Genomic DNA, 10,880 nt, shown 5'->3' with positions numbered 1-10,880 from the left:
TGGTGAAGGAAATGTATTTTCTGTCACTATCTACCACTCAGTCAGTTGGCTTTTAATTTAACAATAGACTGCATGCACAATGAATTTATGTGCACAATACTTGTAGAAAGACCCAACTTTTATGTTATGTAGAGCTAGCATATTGTTTGCTAATAATATTTGTAATTTTTTTAGCATTTGAAATAAGACTTGAGACTAAGTTGAACTTACACTTCCAGCAGGTGCTGTGTGTAAACATTTCTAAATGAATTTCTTTTTTGAGGGGATATAGTTAATATTATGTAATTTTATTTGCCTCAAGATCTTATGGCACTCTAATAGACACATGCTTCTCTTTAGGTGGGACTTCACAGCATTTGTATCTTGTTTTCTTTTATCACATAATTAAATAATATATTTTACTCAGTTTATCGGTCAAAAGTTACCACTGCCTGATGCTTTTCTGAGATTTCACTCATATTCAATTGAAGAAAACACAGAACTCCTTCCATCCATAATGCTCTTTAATGTCACCCTGATTCTGCATGCAAGTTAAGTGGAGTTTTATCCTCAACCTTTTCTTGTTACCTACTTATGCCCTGCAGGGCACTTTGGAGAAAGCTTAAAATAAAAAACTTGAGTTGTAAAAATTTTCAGTACAATGTCATGGAAGCCACAACATGAATCTGAGGATACAGCTCGTGTCAACACATTTCCATTGAAACCAAAGACAATTAAGGAAGGGTTGTCGGAAGCTACTCTGACATTAGTTTTTTTTTAAATGTGTAAGTTATTTCAGTAGCTAAAATAAAACAAAAAAAATCAGATATAACACCTACTGTCATCACATTTATAACACAAGTTTAATATTCACTTCTCCAACAGTATTTTGTCTAATCAGCTTGACCTTAAATGCAAGTTCTAATACAAGTGAAAGCACTTAGAGGTTTTACACCTTGGCTAAATATTTCATCAAAAGTCAAATGTTTGAGCACTCACTCAGTGGAGCCGCTGTCACTTCAGTTTGTCCTTGCAGAGATGACTGGTGAGGCTGAGCTCTGCCAGGATAGCTATCGCTCACTGTCAGCCATGACGGCCTGTCACTATCCTACACCGCCAATTGCCTTGGCAGTGCAGTGGCAGACATGACGTGTATGTCAAGGCGCTTCGATGTGACCAAACACGTTTTGACATGCCACAGTTAGATGTGTCTTATGACCCATCAAGGAGGCTGTGGAAGGGGTGTTAATTTCAGAGAGGTCATCATTGCAGAGCTCCAGACGGGACACGTTAGCGTACTGGAAGTGGGAGCGACACAGCCTCACGGAAATAAGTGTGGGTTGTTTGTGACGCCATAGTTCTTTTTGTTATTATTATTTTACCTAACATCACTATAAATCAAAAGGTCAAGTGACTTCTAGAAGACCTTAATGAATCATGAGATGTAAAAGGTAGTCACCAACAATACTGCTTTACACAAGACTTCATACCTTTTGAACCTTTCCCACATTGCAACTCAAACTTCTATGTATTTTATTGGGGTTGTATGAAACAGCCCAACACCAACTAGTGTATAATTGTGAAGTGCAAGACAAAATATGCATGTGTTTCAAACTTCTGTAACAGATTAAAACTATGTATCAGAAAATTATTTGGTGCATGTCTCTTCAGCCCCTTCAATCTAACACTACATCCCCACAGTTATACAAGTCAGTGTCATGCTGTAGGCATACCTTACTTTCACAAGGACAGGGAAACTCGTCAAAGTTGATGAAAAGATGAATGGATAAAGGTCACTTTAAGAAAAATCCTATGAAATACTTGAGACTGAGTTGAGCTTACATTACACTTTCAACAGGAAAACACACAAAAAAGCCAGAATTACAATGGAATGTTTTGTGTTTTTTTTATCAAAGAGAACAATCATGTTTTAATCCAGGCTTAATATAATTAGGAATCTCTGGCAAGATTTAAGAAATGATGTTCACAGATGCTCTCCATCCAGTCTTCAGTTTTAACTATTCTGCCATGACAAATCATGTAAAAAAATTTTTAAAAAAAGTAAGTCTAGTGTACAATGCTGGTGGAGACATTGATTGTAATAGGACATAAATGCAATAATATATAGATAATTTTGCATGAAACTGCATGTACATCCTTTATTTTTGTCCTACTGAAACTTACACAAGCACTGAGGGCTTGGAAATGTCTTTGGAAACCCTCCCATCATGTAACCTGACAAAGGGTTGCTCTTCAAAAACCCACAGCCAATCTGTTGATCATTACTTATTTACAAAGGCCTTGAGGCCCCAGGTCCTATAAAAACACATTTGATACAGCATACACCCAGATGTTTTTTTTCCTCCGCTTGTTGCAATGAAGTATCCCTAAGGCAACCGCAGTAAATCCCTCTCCAGCGTGTAGACAGTAGGTGCTGAATGGAATAACACATCCACCTGTATTGCTGTGGATTAGTGTGGTGAGTAGATGGATTGGTTTGGTGGGTTCGTATTTGGCTGATGGCTACAGTGCTGGAAAAGCTCGGGTTTTTGTAACCCAAGAGTCCGGAAAACCCCTGTAGCAATTCAACCTGAACGCTTTGAAGCGAATCAAATAGGGGGCAAACACCCACCCTGAAAAACCCAAGGCCTCCGATCAAAGGAAATGCTAACTAACCAATGCATGTAAATACTTTTATTCATAATACAACAAAGTCACTTGACTAACCTTTGCTTACTGCCTACCTGCACCTTATCTTGCAATGTTAAATAATATAGGCAAGTGGGTTTGGTTTAAAAATGTCAAACAAATAGCAGTCCCCATATTAGCCAATCCTAAAATAAAGTCATCTGTCAGTTTTAATGAAATTACATCTGTTCCACTGTATATACATCAAGCTGCAGGTCCTCCCTGCTGCATGGCTTTCTCATCACATGGCACTTAATGACAATGAGTGCTACTATTATCATTCTGGTAATGGTCTCTTGTTGAATAATAGCGTTATCTTAAGTCAGGATCAATAAGCGCTGATTTAATTTCATGAGACAAGATAAAAGCAAGGTAACATTTGAATTCGCCTTTCATTGCGACGATACATATCATCCGTGGCCTAACGTGCTGAAAAGACCTTGGAGGGATCCGACAATAGATGAATAGCCTTGGGCTATCCATCCTTTAGAGCTTCTCTCCCTGCTAGGTGCTGTCATTAGTGCCAGACCTGTTTAAGAGCTGGAGTCTCTAGTTGTCACATGAAACCATGTGGCATTTGCAAGTCTGACATGTTTTTTGACGAAAAAATGGGTTCAGGGAGTGGGCTGGGGGTTACAGAACATGCTCTTCAAGATGTTCTTCATGAGATATCAGTGTCGTACCTTGTTATCTTGGGCGAGGAGTTTGGAGAATTTCTCATGCCTCCATTGCGCTGCTTCTTTTTGGGTGACAGAGCTGTCTGTTGGTCCTCTTCAACTAAAACAAAATGTAAAGGTATGAGGAGGGCTGCGTTATCAGACATTAAGTAAAAGTCACATGAAGAGATGACACAGCAGAGACAGAGGTCGATGAGTTTAAAGAGACAGTACACAAACAGGCTGGAATGTTACTGGGCTGAAATAGAAGACAGTCAAAGCAGACAGAAAATAATGGCAGATGTTTTTATGGATATATTTAGAAATGCAAACATGCAAGAGTGCTGCCATGAACCCTCATGCTGATTACCAAAATCCAGTTTGTAGCCAGAGAACTCCTGTAATCTAACATAAAAAATATCTAACATAATGATATAGTGAGGGTTAATGAGATCTTCTCATGATATTGAAATTTCTCAGTGTTTATTATCAAAGTAAGGTATCTTTCCAACTGCTGTCAGCATGTGACTATGTCTGTTAAAGAAAGTTTACTGTCATAATTCAGGCCCTGCGAATGAAGATGGCTACATTAAGCTTAATATATTGATGTAACTAGATTTGAATCACTTCTTTTTTAAGAAAAAAGGAAGTAGACCTTTAGCTGCCCTGTTGTGTGATGGAGTCGACAAGCCAAGATTTCTCAATGGGCTAGCCAGAATTTGCCTTTCCTACTTTTAATTTGTTTTTTGGGAGCATTTTGGATACTTGGTGGAAACAGAAAGTGAGAGAATAATATACAAAATAAAAAATATATATTTGTAAGCACTGTGAGAATGCAACTTGGTAACTCTTAGCTGCTAATGATGCTAATAAAGCTACATGAATCGTGCTTTCCACTGTGCTGAAGTAAAGCTAACTGTAATTTTCTTTTTCTTTAATGAATTTTTATTTTTTTCTTTAATGAATCTATATTACTCTCAGACACACGTATACATATTAGACCTTTGCAATCATGATCATGTAAGTATCAGACAAGACGTTTCCTCTTTCATTTAATTTAGATTTTTTCAGAAAATTATTTCTTGAATCAAGCTTTATTTGATTAAAAAGGCTACTGGTATACAGTCACTCTCTTACCTTGCAGGCAGAAAGTGGCTTTGTAATATATTCTTTGCATTCTGATTTTAGTCATTCATTTAAAGTCTTCAAATATTAAGCATCCTGCAGTACAACGTGGGGCAGTAGAGAATCTCCTCTAAATTTCTAGTGTTCCTTCATCTTGGGAGTGGCGGCTATGGCTCATGTAATTAGGTTGGCCCCCGTGCCAGGGTGATTTATGCACAGCGGAGATGCCCCTTGGACATTGTCTTTATCACTCCACCAAACCGTGCTGAGCTCTTCATCGGGACTGAAGGATAAGTTTTTCCCATGGGTCAAGCAATCAGGCAAATATTTTCACAAGGTAATATCACAGCTCAGGAGGGAACGAGACGGCAGGAAAATAAACAGGAGGAGCCAAGAGAAGTAGTTTTACTGATGGAGCTTTAACAGCCACCATTCTGGGGGAATGGCTTGTTACAGTGTGTTAAGGCTGTTAAAGACACGCTTGAGTGTCTTTTCAGCAATGATTCCCTGCTAAGGAAAAAATATTCAAGCAGTGAATATTTTTTTTTCCATCTGCTTTTTTCTTTAAAAACATATGAAGAAATTGCAAGTGCTTTGATTAAAATTAATAAAGTCATAGATGACACTCCTCTGCAGATGAACTCAGGGTTTCCAGCACTGATCGCATGTCTAAGACTGACATCATAATGGAACAAGTGGAAGTACACGGGGCCACCAGTGGAGAGGGACGCTCCAACACTCGGGGCCCTTCACATTTTTGCTCAGCCTGTTTAATATTTAATGTTTCACAGCTGACAGCTGCTCAGGCTGGGTCATTAGTAAAGAATGCTACACATGCAGCCACTCCAGCCTGGCAAGCACATGCTTTGGTTGTACTGTTGTTGAACACAGGCCTGCCTAACACAGCAAGAATAGGAGGGAGGTGGGGTAGTTGGCTCTTACTGTGCCGCCGACTGAGTGTGGTGACACTGGGGTGACCAGGATGGTATCTGTACTTCACCGGCAGGCTTTGCGCCCGCTGAAGTTGACGAGACTCCTCTGCCACCCCTGGCAGCCGGCCGACCTGGGCCAGGTCTCGGGAGCCCACGAGGCTCAGTTTCAGGGCAGAGGGTTTGCTGAGGGGCAGTAGACTTCCCTTGCGGTTGTTTACCAAGGGAACGGGGACAGCAACAACTCTGTGAGGGCCCCTAGAGACCGTGCTGGCTGAGACATGGTTCAGTTTAGCTGATTTGGACTGATAAGTTGGCGGTCGGGTTACAGGGCTGCTGTTTACTGCTAAATAAAGGGGAGTCAAAATCAACAGTTGTATGATGGATTTTTTTTAAGTCAGCTCATACAATCTAAAAAACCAGCATCATTTTCTGTTAGAAATGGATATATGAATATAAAAAAATTAATCATTGGCACTACTTTTTTTTTTCAGTAGATTAATCGTTTAGTTTATCCAGTAAAACATTTAGTCCCTTGCAAAAGTGTCAATAACACTTTTTCAAATTTTGACAAGTTTCATAAATTCACACAAATGCAATTTTTCATTAATTTTAAGCGACACCAAAACAAAGTATGGTTTTGGTAATTGTGAAGAGAGAAAAAAATTATATAAACTTTTTATTAAAAAAAAAAAAAAAGCTTGGTGTGCATTTGTACATCTACATTATTCTAATGCCCATAAATACAATCAAGTGCAACCTACATTAAGCAGTCACTTAACAACAAACATGTGAAAGAAGATGCTTTGGTCTAATGAGATTAAAACTGAACTTTTTGGCCCTTGTGCAAAATGCTACACATAGCGAAGAACTAACACTGTTCACTACCCTGAACGCACCATCCCCACAGTGAAACACGTGGTTGCTGCATTATGTTGCAAGGCTGCTATTAGTTAGTGGAGACTGAAAAAACATGGACAATACTTACAAATTTGTATATACAAAAGGTCTTAATCCAATCTGTGTTTGAGCTTTGTTGCGAAGAAGAAAGTACAAAAATGTTGATCTCTAGATATTACATAGAGACTTTTAGGTATTATTGATACCAAAAGTAGTTCTACAAAGTATTTATACAGGATGCTGTATAAAAAGCACATTACACTTTTCATATTGCAAAAACACACATGTAGCCTTTTCCTTTCACGTCACACTCTACTTTGTGTAAATCTATTATATCAAATCCAGATAAAAAAATTTTATCAAAGTTTGTGGTTTTAACATAACAAAATATGGAAAAGTTTGAGGGCTATATAAACACTTTTGCAAGGCGCTGTAAGGTAGGACTTCCTTTAAAGTGACTTCAGTAAGACCTTTATGTGTGTGTGTGTTAATGAAACAAGTTAATAATTAAAGTACAATCACTAGTTTGGGTGGGTAACTCTTTCTGGCACAAGAATGCTAATATCTGAATAATTGAACAAAACCTCATTTTTATTTAACGCCACTTAACCAGCTCGTATTCACCGCAGATGAAATGTTCCTTTTGACATTTTACTTTGATATTTATTATAAACATAAATTAATAAATCTGCTTTCAGGTGCTTTAGCGATTGTTGTGCCACAAGAAGAAGGAGATGACACTGTGAATTATAGCACCACGGCTGCTGTGTGCAGCTCATCACTGACGGGGACGGGGAGTGGAATTCAGGCTAAGGCAGTGATAATAAAAGGAGGTAAAAACTAGTGACGATAAAAGAGAGAGAAGAGGAATGCTTATTTAAGTTAAGGGGAAAACATGTCTGGAAGCTAAAACTGGAGAAGAGAGATGATTATTCTAACAGTCAGCTGTCTAGCAGATTATCCTCCCTGTTTCAGACCCCCACTATATATCTGCCTCACGTCAAACATGAGCAGCACTTCTTCAGGACAACACAATGTGGCAGATTTGCTGCACAGATCCTTTCAAAGTGAAGTGGATGACACTTGCCTGATGGCTAAATGAAAAATGCCAAAATATTATATCAATTCTTTCTTTTAGTTTTATATATTTATACATTATTCCAGAAAAAAAATGCCATTTTGGGATTCACGCATATGTTTACTCAAAACATTTTTGTTACATTTTGAATTGATCAGTGATTTAATGTATTCACACATATAGCGAGGCGGCAGCACCCCTTAGTGGCGACATCCAGCATAAAGAAATATTTTCCTCCGGCTTTGAATGCAAAATACAGTAATGGATGATGACAGAGGAGATGGTTGAAATACAGCAGGTTAGAGACAGATCAGGTGGTGACAGTTGAGAATGCGCATGTGGAAGTGTTAGAGCGAGACGTCTGGAAGAGGAAATCAGCACTTACTTGATTTGATATATCCATTATAGCTATTTTTAGCTGAGAAAAATACAGACATGAATAAGAGGTTACAGAAGAAAACAGACAGCATCGAAAGGCAAATTAAAAATGAAAACAGTGGATTGAAGGTTGAGGAGTTTGTCTTTTAAGGCACTGAAAAGAAATCCAGAAATGAACCTTGAAGACAACAGGAATTAGAAAGTAGAAATAAAAAAGAAGACATTTATGTTGAATAATTATATATTTTTTAAAATGAATAAATTTCAATGTCAAAGCTGAGATGCTACAATGATTTTACACATTAATTAATCAGATAATTAGTTTGTTTGTTAATTGACTGTGAAAATTAGCAAGCAAAATAAATATAGAAATCACAATCTAATTAGTTTTTTGTCCTGAGACTTAAAAAAAAATAAAATAAATAAAATTGGCAAAAAAAATTGCCGGTAATTAACCCCCAGAGTCCAGGTGGCTCATAAAAATCATTTCCTAAAACCTTCGACTAGCATTTCAGCTTTCTCAGCATCTTTCTGAGAAGTCTGAGGAAGCCTTTGTAGGTCAGATTGGCTGTTACAGGCTAGTAAAAGCAGCACTCTGAAAGTTTATTTTGGGTGTTTATTTACATGTATCTGAATACTCCAACCACAGCCCACACCTCCAGGATCTTTTTTGGCGTGAATTTGCTCATAATCTCCTCAAACCTGTGGTTATCCCTGCTGCTAGTGTATCATTTTTTCCCCAAAATCCTTCCACACAACTTTCTGGTAATATGATTGCTTACAGAAATCCATAAACAGCCAGCTTCTTTAGCACTGAACTTTTGTAGTTTACCCTCCTTGTTAAGTCGGCAGTTTTCCCTGTGATGATGTAGGCTATAATATAACATTTTTGTATTAAACATGCTTTTTATTAACGTTGGGGGTAATTCCTATTTTGAGAAACTGTAACCTAACTGTAGGTTAGGTTGCATTAAATGCAAGCCATAATTGTGAAAGTTTGCAAAAAAAAACTTGACAAAAGTCTTAAAATGTGTTCATATGAAGCTCAAATGTTCTGATTATTTTGATCTACAGCAACAGACAAATAAATTTAAAAAAAAGGAACATATATGTCAGACATTTAAACAATATAAAGTTAGTATATATTTTTAAGAGGTTTCGGTTCCAGCATTATTCATTATAGTCGTAATTAAAATGTCATCTTCTTCAGCTCTTACAACTTCAAGAAGGTTAGTATTTGATTTTGAGCTTTGTGTTACCAAAATAAATAATCAAATTATTCCTTAAATCACTTTCTCATTCCTCAGATTTGCCCATGAGAACCAGCATGAATGTGCAGAAGTTTGTGTGAGTCACCTTTTTGTGTGCATGAATCCCACACTTGCTCATTAGTGACTTATTTCGACCCCTTGCTCACAATAAAGGTCATGCATTGAGCTTAAGGCACGATGGTGACAGCGATGTTCAAACAGGGACCTTGCTGGTCCTGGCATCTGTCGCCTGCAATTGCAGGGCGCTAGCAGAGTCACAGGACTAACAGGCTAGCATCTGTCCCACAACCAGAGCAAAGCAGAGCAGGGCGGGGGCTTCTTGGTTTGCCTGGTGGTTACGAACTGTCAGGCTGAGTTTCATGATAACCGGTAGCATTCCAAAAATGAAAATGCAAACATAATTTCCACGTCAGGCCGCATAAGGCCTTGCTCTGTGTGTCTTGCACACTGTGTCGACAGCGGATGTGCAGCCATGCCGGGGCTCTGTTAGCCAGGCGAATCTCACAGCAAACAGCCCTGGAAGACACGCTGAGGGGTGGAAATGCCCAAAGAAGCTTAACTCCGCTCAGAATGGTCTTTGATCTGGAGATATTTACTAAAATTGTATGGCAGTTTAACATGTTTTCCAGCAAACTGCTCTGAAACCTCAGACACATTCTGTAAGTCTGCTGCCATGCATCAGAACAGCCCCCTTCAGCCTATAAAGGGAAGTCACACGTGAATTAAAGATTCCCGTTCATCTGAAATCAATTCTTTTACATTAAATACGATCCAGCACTCTCTGTTATTCCACATAAGATCCAGCTCTGTTCCAATCCTCTTACTGCAGACTTCACTCAGGGTTAGTAAACTAAAAGCTAGAAAGCACATCCAGCAAATGCAGCACTGGTTTATCTGCTCAACATGTTGCTGATTTTACCCTCAGAGCTTTTCATCCTAATTTAATAAAGCCACTACATTAACCTCAATATGTGCTGAAGTCTCCTAAAAGAAATTCCCCTCAGGTGTTCTCAAGATCACTTTTAAATTCTTGGTGTCATCTACTTTTAATAATATCTAATCCTGCATTTCTCATTTCTGCAGCGTTGATTAGTGATGTATTTGGATTAAATATATTTTACTTCACTTATTCTTGGGAAAACATGAATAAACTCTCTTCAAAATAATCTCCAAACATGCTGAAAAAAAGCATTAAAATCCAAAAGGGACTTTGTATTGGTGTGTGTGTGTATCTAAGGTTTTGCTGCAGGGATGCGTAGAGGAGGCTTTATTTCTTCTTCTGGAAGAACAGTTACTGTTTGTCCTGCAAAGCCTTAACTGAGAAATCTTAACAATTAGTTATCTGTTTATTTAATTTTTGCAAAGGCAATTTTTGATTGACAATTTCTAAACAAAACACCTGCATGCCTCACAACAGAAAGAAATAGATTCCAAACGAGACAATGCAAAGGGAAAGACAAGCACCAGCTGACCCAACAGTCAAAAGGCTAAAGCAAACATCTGCAGTTCTGGTCAGGAGTTTAAAAACACTCTCAAACGGCACAAAAGTAATTTATTTGAGCTTTTAAGAATTTTTTTGAATGGTTAATTTTTTCAGCTTGAGATGTTCATACAAAAAACTACTAGTGTTCTTTGAAAACAAAAAGCAGTGCAGATATCTGTTTTTACTGCAGACCCACAGAGATTTTTTTTTATACCTACAGGTCTGTTTTTTGACCAATCATCTTGCCAGAATTGGCAGAGTTTTGGTAGGTGTCAAAAATCCTGCCAGACTCAAGTTTAACCCTTCTGAATCAAACTAGTTTGAAAGGATTTAGATAAACTAGGGAGGTACCAATAAAGAAAGTTCACTCTAATATATGTCAAGAGATTCTAA

General features: G+C 38.0%; 1 protein-coding gene across 12 annotated transcripts in view; it reads right to left on the bottom strand.

Moving 5' to 3' along the window:
• The window catches only part of LOC102225404 (calcium-activated potassium channel subunit alpha-1-like), a 97,359-nt gene that overhangs the window by 20,275 nt on the left and 66,204 nt on the right, over positions 1–10,880 (bottom strand). For 7 of the 12 annotated variants that reach the window (XM_023340865.1, XM_023340861.1, XM_023340859.1 and 4 more), the window contains 2 exons: positions 7,741–7,773; positions 3,351–3,444 (listed from right to left, as the gene is read on the bottom strand). In XM_023340865.1, coding sequence (XP_023196633.1) covers positions 3,351–3,444; positions 7,741–7,773 — 127 coding nt within the window. The remainder of the gene's footprint in view (positions 1–3,350; positions 3,445–7,740; positions 7,774–10,880) is intronic. The other 5 variants (XM_014475947.2, XM_023340863.1, XM_023340867.1 and 2 more) reach the window with 1 other exon arrangement.

The sequence above is a fragment of the Xiphophorus maculatus genome, chromosome 10 (genome assembly GCF_002775205.1).
Source record: "Xiphophorus maculatus strain JP 163 A chromosome 10, X_maculatus-5.0-male, whole genome shotgun sequence".
Taxonomy (NCBI): domain Eukaryota; kingdom Metazoa; phylum Chordata; class Actinopteri; order Cyprinodontiformes; family Poeciliidae; genus Xiphophorus; species Xiphophorus maculatus.
This window is presented reverse-complemented; position numbering and strand designations above follow the sequence as displayed.